Source organism: Cetorhinus maximus, chromosome 8, assembly GCF_964194155.1.
Source record: "Cetorhinus maximus chromosome 8, sCetMax3.hap1.1, whole genome shotgun sequence".
NCBI lineage: Eukaryota > Metazoa > Chordata > Chondrichthyes > Lamniformes > Cetorhinidae > Cetorhinus > Cetorhinus maximus.
The window spans coordinates 96,676,698-96,695,850 of record NC_135886.1 but is presented as its reverse complement, the minus strand read 5'-3'; the positions used below and the strand labels follow the sequence as shown (position 1 = coordinate 96,695,850).

Genomic DNA, 19,153 nt, shown 5'->3' with positions numbered 1-19,153 from the left:
TTAACTGGGAGCCAGTGTCTTAATTTTAAAATTCTCATTCGTGTTTTCAAAACTCTCCATGGCCTCACTCCTCCCTCTGTAATCTTCTTTAGCCCCAGAACCCTCCAAGATCACTGCATTCCTCTCATTCTGGCCTCTTGTGAATCCCAAATTCTTACTGTTCCACCACTGGTGCTGAGCCTTCAGTTGCCCAGGTCCCAAGCTCTAGAATATCCTCCCAGCATCTTTCCACTCCTGTACCTCACTTTTCTCCTTTACGACACAGCTTAAAACCTACCTCTTTGACCAATCTTTTGGTCATCTGACCTAACATCTCATGATGTGGCTTGGTGTCAAACTTTGTTTTACAATGGTTCTATGAAGCACCTTGGGACATTTTACTTTAAAGGCACTATGTAATTTGCTATACATCTGTGCAAAGCCTTGGTCAGATCGCACGTGGAGTACTATGAAGAGTTCTTCAACACACTGCATCAGAGAAAGGATAAAGTGGCCTTGGAAGGAGTGCAGTGCTTTGCCAGTGATACCCACATCCTTTGAATGAATAAAATAATAAATCACCAGAATGGTTCTAAGGATTACATTATGAGGAGATTACCTAAACCCATTTTTAGTATTCCTTTGGATATAGAATGTCAAGGGGTAATTTGATTGAAGTTTAGAGGAGAGCAAGAGCGAATTTCCTGATAGAGCGGGGCAGGCATAGGGCATGGAGACAAAGCGTCACTTTACAAAGGGCCAAGCCATTCCACAGAAAAGTTAGGAAACACTGTGTGCCAAGTGCTGTAGAAGTGTGGAACTCTCCCTCACAAAAGGAAGTAGGTGCTAGCTCAATTAGCAATTCCAAATCGAGATCTGTAGGTTTTTGCTAGAGAAATGTCTGTAAGAAAATTGAGCTACAGCAGATGGATCGAAGATATAGAACCAGTTATTTCCCTGAATGAGGCGCTCAATGACCTACTCTTGTTCCTCTATTTAATGTAAGATGAAGCACATAAGACATAGGAGCAGAAATTAGGCCATTTGGCCCATCAAGTCTGCTTCGCCATTCAATCATGGCTGATAAGTTTCTCAACCCTATTCTCCCGCCTTCTCCCCTTAACCTTTGATCCCCTTACCAATCAAGAACCTATCTATCTCGGTCTTAAATACACTCAATGACCTGGCCTCCACAGCCTTCTGTGGCAATGAATTCCATATATTCATTTCTAATTTATAAATTTTATAAAAATTAAAAAAAAATATTTCTAACAAACATGTTCAATTTTAGATCAAGTGTATGTGTGGGTAAACAGTGAACCTTAATTTTCACTGTTTGATGTAAAGGCAGCGCAAATTTAGGATTAGTACAAGCAACTGAAAAAGGGAAGCTAGAAGGAACGTTTTCCATAGTTATTAGAATACGAATTACATCACCACAGGTGGCTATTGAAGCTGAATTAATCATAATATTTAAGACGGAATTACATAAACATGAAGGAAGGTATTTAAGGATACATGATTCCAGTGTGCAGTTAACTGCTAGACTGGCATGATTGCTTTGTAAGTTTATGCTTACATTTCTGAGATTCTATGATGTGTCAAACACTTGGGAACTTGGATTAACATTCTAAATTTTTTTTTGAAATAAACACAAGTGGTCATCAAACTACAATTCCAGTTCTTGTCCAAGTCAAAGATGCTTATATCTAATACAAGCGTAAATGTGGAAACAATTAATTTATCGACAGCATTAATGCAGGCAAGCAAATCTGCACTTACCAATTCCATTAGGTCTTTAAGCTTTCCAATTTCTTCTGGAAGGGAAACTAACTTATTGTTGCTTACAACTAAAACTTTAAGCGGAAGATTAAACAGATATTTTGGCAATGTTGATAGAAGATTTCGACTAGAAAAGAAAACAGATTTCAAAGCCAAGCAATATCACCTCCAAAAACAAAAAAAAGGGACATAAATCAGGGACCAGTTTGTGATATTCTTTACTCAGTTGTACACTCTATTGCCAAAAATACTCCAAGAGCATGGCGATTTTAATTTTCTAAACAAATCTTTGCTTAATTTTACTATCCTGCATATATTTTCCAAAGATTTCCAATAGCCACTGAAATTTATACCGCAATAAGATTTCTACATTTAAAAAGATATTTCACAGAACCAAAATTCATGGATTATGTATCGTTATAAATTTAATTTAAATAGGCAAGTTCTATTGCAACTGAACATTTGATGCATATATATTTCATAATATTCTCAGGACATTGCAAAGAACTTTACAATCAATGGATTACTTCTGAAGTCTAGTCAACATTATTTGGGCAACCACTACAGCTAATTTTCACAGAGCAAGTTTCCAAAAATGGCTAATCAAAGAATGACCCAATAATTTATATTTGGTTGCATTACTTGAAGCAGGAAAATTGGTCAAGACATACAAAATTCCGTGCTCTCCTGTCAATAGTGCTATAGGATTTTTTATGCCCACTGGAGCAAACAAACAATGCCTCAGGTTAACCTTACATTCAAAAAGACAGCATCACCAAAAATACAGCATTCTGTCGGTAATACTGTAAAGCATCAAGCTGGATTATGTGCCCAATTTCATGATGAGGTTTGAATCCATAACATTCTGATCCAGAAGAGTGCTAATAATTGAACCATGAGACAACAACTACTTAGTTCTGTTGACCCCATTGGTCACAATGCTTTGCCCACTGAGTTGAAAATTCCTGTAATCTCCTACCAAAGGCCCTAATGAAGGATGGAAGTTGGGGAGGGCAGCGACTTTCGGAGGTGAGGAGGGCACGTGAAGAAAAACAATGATCAGTACTGCCAAATGAACTACCAATAGATGAGTTAGACATTTAGCTTCTATTCTATTAACTGTTGCTGATTCCCTGAAAAATGTTCACCAGCCACTCATATAGCCTCAGTAGTCCTACTGAGACGAAGTATCCCAAGTCCTGTAGACAACCTTTGCCCAATCAATCCCTTTGGCATTATCTATGCAATAATCCCAATGTTCTGCTATCAAGATCCAAAAGACCCTCTGACTGGCCACCAAAAAACACTTTCATGTGAAAAAACTCTTCTAAAGCTTGGAATGCAACCATAAATGCACAGCCAAACAGGACAACACATGAGTATGTCCTACTCAAACTGGTAATAGGCCAAAGCATAAACTGAAAATATTAACAGCAGTTGTGGTGTGCATGTGTTCAGTAAATTCTCTAGGAATGAGAGAAAATTTCCCCCTAACAGGTAACAATACTTTCTTCACCACAGAAAGGAATTAAATTCTGATGAAAGGCCATCAACTTGAAACATTAGCTGTTTCTCTCTTCACAGATGCTTCCAGGCCTTCGGCATTTTGCTTTTATTAAGGAATTGTGAAGCTCTTTAAAATGAACAAAGACCCAACCAATGCTTATAATGAGGCATCCTCATCTGCAGTATATTGCTTTTGTGTGCTCATCTGTCTGCACCATAGATATGCCAAAAAAATAATTAAACAGCTTGAACTATTATTTCAGGGATTACTGCTAAGGACCAGTGCCTGTGCTTCAGATTTACTTGGAGTGCCATGAAGTGATTTTGAATCAAAAAAATTGCAAGTTCAAGCTCTGTTCCAGAACTTGAGCTCAATTTAGGCTAGCAGCGCAGTGCAATACCAAGGGAATCCTGCATTGCCTGCTTTGAATGAGACATTAAATTGAAGACCTGTCTGCTTTACTGATGAAAGCTGACCCAAACATTTATGATATTTACTTAAGAAAAATCCTTCTGAAAAAAATACTTCATCCTCAAAAAAAAATAGTTAAGACCCAAACCCCAATGGCAGCAACGTAAGAATAAAAACTGCCAATGCTTTGAATTAGAGTTTAAGGGAATCTTTAAAGAATGGGCACACATCCTTTCCTCTGCAGAATCCCAGTTTTAGGTGTCAACAATTATCAATGTTGACTTATTCTCACTTCATGAAAAAATGGGTTTAATAGCCTAGGTTAATCTGATTGTAAATTCTAGACCTCTTAATGATAGCTCATGATAAAGTGTTGAGCACTTACCTAATATTTAAGAATGTTAACATTTGCAGATTAACAACAGTTTCTGGAATGCATTTGATGCAATTGTGATATAAATGTAACGTCTCTAATGGTGCAAACAAACAAACTTCTTGTGGAACTTCAATAAATCTGTTCTTCGAGAGATCTGAAAGAGAAGAAGTGACATAATTATGTACCATTTCACTCTCAGAATTCAGGTTACAGTGATAAATTACATTTCACATACAAATGTAATTTGTAAGGCATCTTGAAACTAAAAGTTGTAAAATATCTTGGACAACTGATAACAAGTCTGGCTTGGGTCTTTAAGCATATGAGAACTCATGAGAATTAATTACCAAAGAAGCCATTTAAAATAGTCAAATCACATTTTTATTTGTAAATTGTCCATTTCTAAATCAGAACTTTGTTCTGATTTATACGGAATTGATTTTCATTGTAAAGTTTAGAAGCCAGGGGGCACAACTCAAAACTAGTTGAATTAATCTGTTGTACTGAATCTATATCAGCTGAGGTGTTTCCAAAGTTAATTAAGTATAAAAATAAAAGTATCCAAAAAGGAGATTGTTTAGCAAGGTTAGCCACCTACACAAGGCAGGGCTCAAAAGGATACATTCTAGAATCTTAGGAGAAATGAAGTAGGAAATTGCAGAGGTCCTAAAAATATATATTTTGGATGATCTGTGCTATTACGGCAGTGTGGAATGCAACATTAAATACAGCTGCATTCAAGCCAAAGTCTCTTTTTAAGGAGGCATTCCCTGGATGCTACATTAAAGACAGACTTTGAAATTTGAATCATTGTGGTTCATTGTCAGTTGTGGAATGCACCCCACCGAGAGGCAAAGGCAGACTTTTCTAGGATAACAATTCATGTAAAGCTCCATCTACACCAAAACAAACTATTATCCACAAAAAAACCAAGAGTGGTGAAGAATCCAGCAGAAGCAAAGCATAAAATGCATTAGCCTTGCTTCCATAATCAATTGCTATAATTTGAAATGTTTATGACAAGACTTGCTCAGAATAGCTTAAGCCTTGCAAGAAGCTGTGTAATTTAGCATTACTAGGTACACACAACTGTTGCCAAAGAGACCCAGCAGAATATTCAGAATTTGAATCTGGCCAATATCAGCATTAAACAGTGCAGAAAATATTGAAATGCACTCCGAAGTCCAAGATACAGTGCTGAGGGTCAAAAAAACATACAAAACTAAAGCCATCCCAGATTAACACTCTTATGACCGTATCTACAGCATCAACCCTTTGTCCTTTAACTTCTCCTCCCTTCCACCCTAAAGACCTGCCCTCTTGTTCCTTTGCTCACTCTTCCCCTCCCTTGCCTCAATTACTTAAAACCTATTACATCTCTAACTTATCCCAATTCTGATGAAAGGTCATCAGCCCAAAACATTAACTCCGCTTCTTTCTTCATAAATGCTGCCAGGCCTGCAGAGCATTTCCATCATTTTCTGTTTTTATTTCAGATTTCCAGCAATTACAATTATTACTTGTTTTATTTAACTCCATTCGGTATTTCACAATGAAAAATTGCAGGAAAAGGCAGAAAACCATTTATGGGGCAACTAAGATAAGGGACCAAATGGAGGGCACAAAAGAATTTGATGAGAAGAATTTTATATCTGATATTCTGGGGAAGCAGTGGAGGGGAAGGGAGGCTTAGTGGTGTTAGGGAATAAGCCAGGTCACCAAGGATGTGGAGATGAGCATAATTGAATAGGGAACAGGTAGCTGAGACTTTGGAGCTTTTGGATATTGAGAACATTGAGGCTATCAGCAAACGCACTGTTTCTTAGTTTATTCTCAGGACAAGGATAACACTGACAAGTACATATTTATTAACCCCATTGATTGGTGATGGACCTAAATCCTTAAACTTCTGCTGTCCTTGTGGTGATGACACTCCAATGGTACTTTAAATAGGGAATTCCATGATTCTGGCCCACTGATAAGGAATTACAGCCCAAGTAAGGATGGTGCGCAACTTGGAGGGTAGATTGCAAATGATGCTGCTTCCATGCTACTGTTGCTCCTGCCCTTGGTAGAGTTCATAGGCCGGAAGGTGCCTGTACCATAGTAAGCTTGGAGAGTTGTTGCGGCGTATACTATCCTGTAGATAGTACTTATTAGAATAGCAGTGCACTAATGAAGGAATATTGTATTCAGCAGCTGACGTACAAATTAAGAGGAATGCTATGCCCTGGATCCAGCCATGTGGGTGATGAGTATGCCATCACACTCCTGACTTGCAAATGGTGAGAGATGCATCAAGAGGTCAAAGATGGGCCAGTACTCATCCTGAGCCCCAGCTACTGCAGTCAAGTGTGATATGGTTGAGCTAGTTAAACTCCTGTACCTTAATGAAATCTAATGGCCCACTATAATGGTGATGCCACTGAAGATTAAGGAAAGGTTCTTGGGCTTTTTCTAGTTGGAGATGGTTGCGATTTTCTTGTTACCTGTCACTAACTAGTCAGTCCAGGTACTACTGACAGGCTACAGCATATCTGAATACCTTGGGCAGGAAAAGGGGAATTGAAGATATATCTGTAGTTAGAGGTAGAATAGGTCAAGAATGTCTATGTTTTTTTGGGAGAGGTGGGTGATGACACCAGTTTCAAAAAGAAGAAAGATAATGTGGAAGCTCAAACTATATCAACCAAGCATTGGGGCAAAGAGGATTTGTTTAGTGGCCAGGAGTAAAAAAAAAGGAAGACATGCATATGTATAGTGCCTTTCATGATTACAAGATGCCCCAAAGTGCTTTAAAGTCAATTAAGTACTTTTAAAGTGGAGACACTGTCATAGGAAACATAGCAACCAATTTTCACACAGTAAGTACCCACAAACAGTAATGTGATAATGGCTAGATAATCTTTTTTGTGGCATTGAGGTGGCAATATCAGTGAGGACACGAGGAATAACTCTCCTTCTCTTCAAAATAGTGTCAAAGGATCTTTTGTGCCCACACAGTGAGGGCATACAGGCTGTTGTTTAATGTCTCACCTGAAAGATGACACCTCCAACAGTACAGCACTCCCTCAGTATTGAACTGGAGTGTCAGCCTTGATTTTGTGCTTAGGTCCTAGAATGGGACTTGAATCAGTGGACTAGAGTGGATCAGATCAACTGAATAGGCAATAGGTCATGTAGAATTGAGTGAGAGGGGGAATGGGGAAAAATGGGAGACACAAAAGAGACACAATGACAGCTGGGGAAGAATGGGGAAGACATGTGGTTGACAAAGCCAGCTGCACAGATGGTCTCAAATTGTTCAGATAAGAAATCCTTGAGCTGTTTATAAGCCACTGACTGAATCCATGAAAACCCTTTGCTTATAGGAACACTGAAACACCAAGCGTCAACAAGAATTGAGAACAGAGCGGGCTTTTTTATATACATGAGCATGCCAGATTATGCAAAAAGTGTGCCACAAGGTATTTTTCTATTAGTCTACGCAAATGCACATACCTCTATGTATGATTTTATTTTAGCAATTTCACAGTTCAGCGCACACTCAAAGTAAATGGTAGTTTGTTGTTTAAATGATCTTCACCAGTAAGTTGTATAAATGTTTTTAAGTTGTCCCAAATTGATCAACTATAAATACAACGCACATAGGAGTTTCTAACTACTGTTGTAACAGATTTATTTCTCTCACACACCCCTTTCGATGAAATGCACAAAAGGTATACCTATATATCAGAATTACCATATACTCCCAGGACAAGCAACATAATTCATGTAATTTCTTTCAATATGAAGCACCTTTGGGTACATGACAATACACAAGCATCAGTATAATCTCAGTTAGGTCAGTGATCTGAATCCCACAAGTGTCAAGGCGAATGATATTAAACCGCCGCTACTGCAGAGGTAGCTTGTAGTTAGCACCCGGTGCAATGCAAGCAGTCAGTAAAAGGACAAATCTCCAGATGGATAATTGAAATGCCTCGTGATTATATAAACTGAGCTTTCAAAGCCTTTTTTTTTAAAAAAAACAATTACAAGAAATCAGACAAAGCTTTCTGCTCCCTATCATTAAAATTAGCTGGCCAAAGAATAGAGCTTTGAACATGCATACAAACATGTATCCACAGTAAGTACAGTGCAATGTACAGCAAGACAAACATCTTGGGTCTATTGTCTAACTGGCATCTGCAGTCTAAGTGTAGCCTAACATTCCTCTGCAAAAGCCAAACCATAGCATGGGAGTTCTGTCAGGTGCACTTAAGCCTGAACCTAGGGCCATCTCGAGGAAGTGCCAGCAGAAAAAACACATTTATGAAATTCCCAAGTGTCCAGTTTTAATAGTTTATTAGGAGAAAAAGAGAGGTCACATTTCTGTTAATTTAAAATTATTAAATGGTTGTGAGCAAGTATGCACAATTTTTTTTTGCTGTTGGACAGTGTGGCCTGCAGAATAATCGCAAGTTATAAGTTAAAAGCAAAATACTGCGGATGCTGGAAATCTGAAACAAAAACAAAAATACCTGGAAAAATTCAGCAGGTCTAACAGCACCTGCAGAGAGGAATACAGTTAACAAGTTATAAGTATTGGTCTGAGTCTGAAAGCCTTAATATGTCACTAGTTCAAGAAATTAGACTTTTGCATAAAGTGTTCGCACAAGAATATACACCAATAATTCTGTAAACAGGCAGAGGTCCAATATTCTGTAACCTCAAAAGCAACTCATCTGTTGTCACTGTTCACAAAAAAAAGGTTGCCTTGCTCAATACACATGCTGACGTTTTCCACTAAAAATATGCAAATTGCCAGAATACTTCAGTTGGAAAACTGTCTTTATTTAACGTTTGGCAAACCCTTTTCTGACCCAACACTACAATCTGACCCTAGAATATTTTAAACCAACATGTATGGTATCACATCTGTAGGTCACTGTACCAGCAGTAACACACAGCTTTTGTCACAAATCCTTGCCGCTGGATAGACAGTGTCTTTTTAATATAGTCCATTTTCGCCACATGAAGCATGTTCAGTACAATGACCTAATTTGGTATGACACACAGGCATTTTACTCCTGATGTATAAAGTGACCTACATTGTTTTATCAAGACATTAATTACAATTTTATCAAAGGGTACTGTTATGTCAAATATTTTTCAATAGCTTTTAAAATTTTGCATGAAGACAGAGTAAGCATTTAAAAAGTATGCTACTTGGACTAACGAAATGTAATGGCTGCCTACACCCCCCACTGCCCCAACCCTCACACTAAATGCACACCTACATTGAAATTTAATAACTGCTGTTAAGTCAAAGGATTCCCATACTTCCTTACTATTTATAAAAAAGGGACCAACCACCACTTTCACAGTAAAAACCTTTCACAAAAAAAAAATCATAAATTTTATCGCCAGTTTTATGACCTTTATCTTGGAAAATAGTTCATGGCCAATTAAAAGGAATCAACAAAATAAATAACATGCAACTTTTCTGGATATATAAACAGGACACAGAAACACTTTAAAATGCTTTTTACAAGTTTAACCACTAGATGATTAATTTGCCGTGGTATTTGTTTTTGCTTCTCAACCACAGGAGTGACAGAGGCCTTTCTCCCCCACTTACATAATAAATACTTCCAAATGTATATGATTATAGATTACGAAGTATTTACAGCACAGAAATAGACAATTCAGCTCAACAAGCCTCCTCCCACTCATCATCTAACCCCATCAACATATCCTTCTATTCCTTTCTCCCTCAGGTGCTTATCTAACTTCCTCATAAACACATCTATGATTTCCACCTTAATCACTCTGTGGTAGCGAGTTCCATATTTTAATCATTCGCGGGTTAAATAAGTTTCATTGAAGATCTATAGCCCATTTAAGGCACAATGCAAAAATGAAATATAAAATGTCACTAGGCTTAGTATATATATTATAGAAAGAGAAAAACATCACTTATCATCAATACATACATTAATTCATGACTCTACACTGCTGGCAACAATTCCACCTGTACTCCACTGTGTTAAGTTTTAAAATGATTTTCAAGCAAATCCAAGCTTGAAAGGAGAAAATCTAGAGATGTACTGTTAAATTTTTTTTTTATAATTCAGGTGCACGTATTATGAAAACTTGATGCATTGATGTTTCACTGACAGTCCACCTAAAAAATAATGACTTGGTCTTTCTTATGCTATACAATTTCTCTTGGCCAAATATGTATTTTCTTTCTTTCCAGGGGATTGTTGGAACAAGTAAATGTTAAACAAACATACCTACAAATAAAAAGAAAGTATTGGAAAAACTCAGGTGGTCTGATAGCACTGTGGAAAGAGAAACAGAGTTAATATTGGAGTCCAATATGACTCTTCTTTAGAATTCTGATCTGGAGTTTGGAACTCAAGTTCTGAAGAACAGCATCTTGAATCACATTTTTGCTCACTTCCCTTAATATCTCCTTTTATGGCTAAAGACCCATTTCCAGATTATTCATACGAGCTCTTTGGAATTATTTACTTCTACATTAAAAGGTACTATATGAATGCCAATTTTTAATCTTTATCTGTCATGAAAAAGGTCATTTATCAAAGTGACCATTAACATCCACACATTTTTCAGTAGCGATCCAGAGACCAGAAGATCTGGGCCTTAGAGTTTTCCTGTTGCTTGATCAAGTGAATCCTGCATCGTCTTCTCATATTTTGTATAAATATTTGTCAAATTGTATGAGAAAGCAAATCATTGAAATCACTTTGCAATAAACCAGGAATTTGTCTATAAAATCACAATTATTTTATCCCCTTCATAATACACGTATTTATATAAATTAACCCGCTTACCTACCTTACTGGTATTTATGTTTTGTATTGCACTCTTCATGGAAACCTATTGGTCAGATTGCACACTCAAGGTAACACGCTCACACCACAAAATAAAAACTATTGTGCATGCAGGACAGTGTATTACATTTAAAGTCAAGAGCAATTTGAAGCACCACCTACAGGAGCAACAGATGGGGGGGGAATTTACAGGTGGTGGTATTGTTCCCACGCGCCTGCTGCTCGTCTTTCTAAATTGTAGAAGTCACAGGTTTGAAAGTGCTGTTGAAGGGGCCTTGACAAGTTACTATAATGCATCTTGCAGGTGGCACATGCTGCAGGCACAGTGGAGAGAGTGAATGTTTAATATGGTGGATAAGGTGCCAACCAAGCAAGCTATGGACAGTATTCGAGCTTCTGGAAAGTTATTGGAGCTGCATTCATCCAGACAATTTAGCATATTCCATCACACACCTGACTTGTGTCTTGTAGATGGGGACAGGCTTTGGGGAGTCAGGCCATGAGTTATTTGCCCCAGAATTTGCAGCCGCTGATATACTTGATGCCATAGTATTTAAGTGGCTAGTCCAGTTAAGTTTCCGGTCAATAGTGACGCCCAGAATGTTGATGTTGGGAGGATTCAGCAACAGTTGTATTATTGACAATCAAGAGGGGGTAGTTAGATTCTCTCTCTTGGCATGCGTGGAGCGCAAATGTAACTTACAACTCATCAGCTGAGATCTGAATGTCACCCAGGTTTTGCTGCACATGGACAAGTCCTGCTTCAGTATTTGAGAAGTTGTAAACAGTACTGAACACTAGGCATGCGAACATCCCACTTCTGACCTTACGATGGAGGATTGGTCATTGATGAAGCAGCTAATGATGGAAAAGCCTAGTAACATTACCCTGAAGAACTTCTGCAGCAATGTCCTGGGGCTGATGTTATTGGGTTCCAACAACCTAAACCATCTTCCTTTGTGCTAGGTATGATTCCAAACAGTGGAGAACTTTCCCCCAGATTCTCACTGACTTCAATTTTGCTAGGGCTGCTTGCTGTCACACACTGTCAAACACTTCCTTGATGTCACTCTCACTTCACCTCTAATTCCACTCTTTTGTCCATGTTTTATCTGAGGCTGTATTGAGGTCTGCAACCGACTGGCCCTGGCAGAACCCAAAGTGAGCAGTGAACAAGTTATTGTTGTGTAAGTATCACTTGCTAACACTGTCAATGGTACCTTCTAACATTTTGCTGATGGAGGAGAACAGGCTGACGGGGCAGTAATTGGCCAGGTTAGATTTGTCATGCTTTTTGTGGAAGGAACATATCTGGATAATTTTCTACATTGCCATCCGGTAGATGCCAGTGTTGTAGCTGTACTGGAAGTGCTTGGCTAGGGGCACAGCTAGTTCTGGAGAACAAATTTTAATTACTAAAGATGGGATGTTATTAGAGCCCACAGCCTTTGCTGGATCCAGTGCCTTCAGCCATCCCTTGATATCACATGGAGTGAATAGAATTGGCTGAAGACTGACATTCTTGGCTGAAAATAATTGCTAGTGTTTCAGCTTCATCTTTTGCATTGGTGTGTTGGGTTCCCTCATAATTGAGGATGAGGATGATTGTGGAGCCTCCTCCTCCTCTGGTTAGCTGTTTAATTGTCCACCATCATTCACAATTAGATGTAGCAAGATTGCAGAGCTTTTTTCTGATCCATTGGTTATGGAATCACTTAGCTATAGCATGTTATAGTATGCTATCTCCACTATTCAGCATGCATGCAGTCCTGTGTTGTAGCTTCATCAGGTTGGCTTCTCATTTTTATACATTTGGTGCTGTTCCTAGCATGTTCTCCTACATTGCTTGTTGAACCAGGGTTGTTCCGGCTTGATGGTAATGGTAGAGTAACGGATATGCCAGACCATGAGGTTACAGATTGTAGCAGAATACAATTCTGCTGCTGTCAATGGCCCACAGCGCTTCATGGATTTCCAGTTTTGTTCTAAAGCAATCCCATTTTGTGCTACACACAATCGAGGGTGTTCTCAGTGAAGATGGGGTCCCCACAAGGACTGTGCAGTGGTCTCGCCTACCATTACTGCCATGGATCGATAAATCTGCAATAGGTAGGTTGAGAGGGCGAGAGAGTAGATTTTTCACCCCTCTTGTTGGTTCTTTCACCACTTGCACAGGCTGAGTCTGGCATATATTTCCATCAGCACTCAGCCAATCCGGTCAGTAGTGATCCTTCCGAGCTGGGCAGATGCATGGCAACACCACCACCTGGAAGTTCCCTTCCAAACCACACATTGTCCTGACTTGGAAATACATCCATTCCTTCACTGTCGCTGGGTCAAAATCCTGGAACTCCCCCCCTAACAGCCCTGTGGGTGTACCTACACCACATGGACTGCAGCGGTTCAAGGCGGCAGCTCACCACCACCTTCTCAAGGGCAATTAGGGACAGGCAATAAATGCTGACCTAGCCAGCGATGCCCACATTCCATGAATGATTTAAAAAACTCATGGTGATGAATGATGAAGTCCCCCTGCCCAGAGTATATTCTTAGTTTTTTTTTCCCTCTCAGTTTTTCTTCCATGTGGAGTTTAACATGGAGGCGTGCTGATTCACCAGCTGAAAGGCTGCAATAGGTGGCGACCCCAGGCTTATATACTTACAAACATATGAAATAGGAGAAGTAGGCCATTCAGCCCTCTTAAGCCTGCTCCGCCATTCAATAAAATCATAGTTGATCTGTTTGTATTACTAGTTCCACATTCCCATTTACTCCCGATAGCCTTCGATTCCCTTGCCTAACAAGAATCTATCTGCCTCTGACTTAAGGATATTCACCGACCTCACCTCCACTGCCTTCTGAGGCAGAGTTCGAAAATTGCACAACCCTCAGAAAAAATGTTTTCCTCATCTGTCCTAAAAGGGTGCACCTTAACTTTAAAGCAGAGCCCCCTAGTTCTGGACTCACCCACAAGAGGAAACATCATTTCCAAGTCCACCTTGTCAAGACCATTCAGGATCTTGTATACTTCAATCAAGTCAACCCTCACACTTAAAACTCCAATGAAAACAAGCCCAGCATATCCAATCTATCCTCATAAAACAACCCATTTATTCCAGGTATCAATTAAGTAAACCTTCTCTGAACCATCTCTAACGCATTTACATCCTTCATTAAATAAGGAGACCAAAACTGCACACAGTATTCGAGATGTGGTCTCACCAATGCCCTGTATAACTGAAGCATTAAATCCTTACTTTTATGTTCAATTCCTCTCATAATAAAGGATAGCATTCCACTAGCCTTCTTAATTACTTGTACCTCATGACTCATGCACTAGAACGCCTAGATTCCTCTGCAGCTTTGAATTCCGCAGTCTTTCTTCATTTAAGTAATACTCTGCTTCTTTATTTTTCCTGCCAAAAAGTGAACAACTTCACATTTTCCCACATTATACACCATCTCAACCTAGATCTACCTGTCTGCAACTTCCTTGTGTCCTCTTCACAACATATTTGCCTACCTATCTTGGTGTCATCTGCAAATTTAGCTACAATGTCTTCACTCCCCTCATCTAAATCATTGATATAAAATGTAAAAAATTGAGGCCCCAGCACAGACCCCTGCAGGACTTCTCGTTACATCCTGCCAATCTGAAAACGACCCATTTATGCATACTGTTTTCTGCCAGCCAGCCAGCTAATCCTCTCTCCATGCTAATACGTTACCCCCTACACCACGAGCTTACATTTGTTGTAATGCCTTTTGATGCAATTGTCAAATGACTTCTGGAAAGCCAAGTACAGTACGTCTACAGGCACCCCTTTATCCACAGCACAAGTTACTCCTTCAAAGAACTCCCAATTGTATACTGTGATGCCACCTCTGATGGGTGTGCCTTTCTAATGGGTCAAGAAATACCCAAGGATGGTGACTGAGGAGTATTGAACACTATCTGTACAGTATGATTTGGTGAGTAATACATCATCAGGCTGTTGCTTCACGGGTCTACAGAATAACTCTGCAAATTTTGGCAGAAGTGCCCATATGTTAGTGAAGAGGACTTGAAAGTCAATTGAACTGGATATATCTGTCACTTCTGGATGGTTTCTGGTTTTATTCCTTTTCAACTGTCAGTAGCAGTTTGATACTGTACAGAGTGGCTTGCCCAGCCATTTCAGAGATCAGTTAAGAGTCAACCACACTGCTGTGGGTCTACAGCCACATATAGGACAGACTGGATAAGAATAGCAGATTTCCTTCCTTAAAAGGACATTAGTCAACCAGCTGCGTTGTCATGGCAATCCATTCGTTTCATAGTTGCCTATTATTAGGACTAGCTTTTATTCCAAATTAGTTTAATTGAATTATATGCTTTGGTGGGATTTGAACATGCTTCCAGACTCCTCGCAAACCTCTGCGAATTGTAGCTCCAACAGATTCAAGGAGGCGACGCCCCTTTTTTTTACAATAGTACCCTCTGCCGTAAAGCAGATAAGTTTAAAGGGCCAGGGAAGTTAAGTTAACAGACCAGGCGGAAGCAAGATTCTAAGGTAAGTGGAAAGGATTTTGGAGCGGGGGCAGGGTGGGGGGTAGGGTTGGGTTTGGCCAAAGGTCCGGGGGTGGGAGAGGGGGGTGATCAGAAGTCCTTGGAGGAGTGGAGGTCCAAGATACAGGGAAAGGGGGGTGCTCAGAGGTATGGGAGGGTCCTGGGGGCGGGGGGTCTGAGGCGGGGGTCGGTGGGTCCAAAATTTGGGCGGGGGGGGGGGGGGTTGGTGGAGGAGTATAGATTGGAAGTCCATGGGGAGTGGGCCCCCCCACCTCGAGGTCAGGGAGGGCGGGGGCAGAGGTCAGCCGAAAGTCCAGGGGGGCGGGGGGTGCGAGGTCAGGGGAGTTGGGGGGAACCCTACGGAGAAGTCCCATTGGGGTTTACAATAGTTCCTCAGAAGTTAGAAGAGGTTTTAATTCTTCTAATTTGTTCTGAATAACTATTGGTATAGCCCTGGTATAACCATCTTAAGTTTGCGATTTAAACCGCAGTTTCGGATGGTTCCCAATGCAGCGCGATTGTCCACCGGGAGTGTGCATTTCTGGGTGATTGCAAACGCTTACCTGCTAACTTCCCAGAGGGATTCCCCAGCGCAACTCGGGGGGTAACCCCCCCCTCCTCCAAATCTGACGCTGGAGCTTGGAAGTTACAGGCCAATATACCTTTCAAGTTAGTAATAGCACAGGATACCTGCTCCTTTTAAGGGTTTCCCCAAAGCAGGGTCAGTAACCAGATAACACAGATTTAAGGTACTTGGCAAAAGAATCAAGAGGGAGATGTGGAAAATTTGTTTCACAATAAGTTATGATTTGTAGTGCATAGGGTTCCTAACCCTCCCAGAATGGCTGGGAGTCTCCTGGAATCGGCAATCACCCGGTGATTGGTGACTGAAAGCAATCTGGGAGAATTTGAAACGTTATTTTAAGGAAATAAATTAATACGCCACCATCTGGTACTGTTGTGGGTTGTGCATGAGTACTACGCTCAGCAATGCAGCTGTTTTTTTCCCCACTAAGAAGGTTAGAGGCCAAACTCTCCTCTACAACTACATGTGAGAGAATGAAAGTAACAATGGTGACTGTCAAGTCACTGGGTGCTGGTTTGGTTTGGAGGCTTGTTCAGCAGCTGCCCCTGGCCAGCTGTGGAGTAGTGCTAGCTGGCAGCGGAATCAGTGCTTCTGCAGGAAGGTATGAGGTCCGGGACCATGGTCCCGTGGATAGAGTGCATGCAGCAAATGTACAACGCCGAGTCAGGAAGGAGCAGGCTATGGCCACCGCCGGCTGGAGAGTGAAACCCAAGGTGGCTGCTTGTCAATGCCCTCTGAGCACACGTTTGAGGGATTATCCTTCCAGAACTCCCGACGTGTGCATGTGTGTGTGTTGGGGTGGGGGTGGGCAGCAAGCAGAAAGAGCAGGGGAAGAGGCGAGGATTCAGCAGCAGCTGTCTTAAAGGGCCACTGCCTGATTGCAGTTCCAGCAGACACTGGGGCACAGTAATGCCTGACTGAAACAAAAATTAAAAAACAGCAGCTTTTTTGATGCTGGTAATAATCAAGGGATGAGGTGGAAAGTCCATGTATAAATGTCAGGAGACAAATCTGTTCAGTTAGACTATAATGTCACAGTAATGCCTATACTCATTGCCTAGGTTCACAGGCTAGTGTCTGGGGCTTTGAACTTTGCCCTTCCTCTGATGGGCTCATCCGTTAGTACCACTCCGCCAGGATTCCGTGACATAATCTCCGCCAACGTCTCCTGAAATATGTCCAGCCTGAGTTGACATCTCTAGTGGTGCCCTATATGCAAGGCTGGTGGAAGCAGATTCAATAGTAACTTCCGAAAGAAAATGGATAAATTCTTGAAGAGGAAAAAATTTCAGGGCTATGGGGAGAAAGGCATGGGAATGGGACTAATTCCACAGCTCTTTCAGAAAGCCTACACAGGCACAATGAGCCGAGCAACTTTTGTGCTGTATGATTCGGTGAACACTGCCCAAAAAAAAAGTCACCCAGCCAACAGACAGTACACCAGATCTCCACCAATTTTTAAAACAGTCTGAATTTTTGCTGTCACTATTCTTACTCTGCTCCCAAGTCAAGGCTGCTGTTAAAGGGAAATGTTGTTGGGAGATTACCTTGAATTAAGCTGATCCTGAAAAATGTCAAGGTCAGTGCTCGGCCTGTTCCCCTGACAATTGTGTCAGGGGAAAAGTTGGATCTGGTTCTTCACCTGGCAAGTGAAGAAACCTGTTACAGTACAGCTGATGGTAAATGCACAAATCCCAAAGGGAAACTTGAAACAACTGCCACAATTGTTTTGCAATTTGTATAAATTTTGAGGTGCATGCCTTGAATTCAGTAGTAATAAGACCACTGAGTCTTATAGATTTCTTATAAAACTAAATTAAACCTTTATTAATGGAAGAAATGATTTGGAGTACGTACATAGATTAATCAGGGGAGCTAGGAGTTTCATAGTAGTAATTTGTAGATCTAGCTCCCAGTTACATGTTCAGTAAGGCAACAGTAAGACTCACAGATTTTAAAAAGACCCAGGCAAAGAACCATGATACCCTGAACAATCCAATTCAAAGTGAGTTTCCTTAACTTCAGTTCTGAGCAGCTTGAGGCTTAAATGCTGAAGGCATTTTACACTTGTTAGATCTTAGAATTCCTTCCTTTACACACAGCCTTTGCTCCTTTATACATATTTTCCCCTTTGAATGCAAATTCCCATTATTTCACTATGTCTTTGGGCTTTACCTCTCTTACTAAAAATATTTCATAGTACCAATTTTACCAGTAATCTTTGGGAAAAATAAACACAGTTTCTGAACTTCTGGCTAGGTAACACATTTCACCCCTCCATTGAAATCAATCCAGGCTGGTTTATATAAAAATGCAAGTGTTCCCTTTACACCTATATTTACCTAATTAAAATTCAAACCCAGCTTACCTTTGGTTACATCAAAGCCTCAGACCAGCTGCCTTTAATTCAAGTAAGACACACACACATGCAGTTATAGACACAGACCCCACTGTTACTCTATTTTACAATAAATTCCCTTAACATTATGAGAATTATTATATCTTCCTGACACAACCTCAGCAGAAATGTTCCAATATGTACCATGCTTGGATAGGAATTGGCTTGGCAATGTTACGTATATTAGAAAATACAAATACTCTGCAATCCATCTTCCAGCCTCAGAAACTGATGCCCCTCAACTGTACACTCCTTTCAAAATATAGTAGCTACCAATCCCACCTTTTTTCCCCCCTACACTATTTGTGTACACTACCTCCCTGGGCAGTCCATGCTACATGTTCAACAATCTTTGTTAACTCTAAACTTCCCTTTTCTAAGCTTGAGACCATGTCTCCTAGTTTGGGAGTTTACAACAGTCATGAAAATATCATTGGGGTTTAATTTATCTATTCACTTAAGATACTTTAATATTTGAATGTCATACTTAAGGCAATAAATGCTGGCCCAGCCAGCAAAGCCCACATCCCATGAATGAATAAAAAAAATTCCTAAAAGTTTTCTTTTCCAAAATAAATAACCCCGGCTCTTCAACCACATAGCTAATTTAAAGCATCTGAACTAATCAGTTTGGTTGCCCTTTTTCTGCCTCCGACACCATGATTTTCTTGTTGTACGACAGAATTATACTCCAAGAGTGACTGTATCAGTGGCCTTGCA

At 40.3% G+C, this 19,153-nt stretch overlaps 1 protein-coding gene across 7 annotated transcripts in view; it reads right to left on the bottom strand.

The window, feature by feature from the left end:
* The window catches only part of lrch2 (leucine-rich repeats and calponin homology (CH) domain containing 2), a 134,599-nt gene that overhangs the window by 83,303 nt on the left and 32,143 nt on the right, over nucleotides 1-19,153 (bottom strand). For all 7 annotated transcript variants that reach the window (XM_078547276.1, XM_078547278.1, XM_078547277.1 and 4 more), the window contains exons 2-3: nucleotides 4,065-4,209; nucleotides 1,762-1,888 (exon numbers count right to left, since the gene is read on the bottom strand). In XM_078547276.1, coding sequence (XP_078403402.1) covers nucleotides 1,762-1,888; nucleotides 4,065-4,209 — 272 coding nt within the window. The remainder of the gene's footprint in view (nucleotides 1-1,761; nucleotides 1,889-4,064; nucleotides 4,210-19,153) is intronic.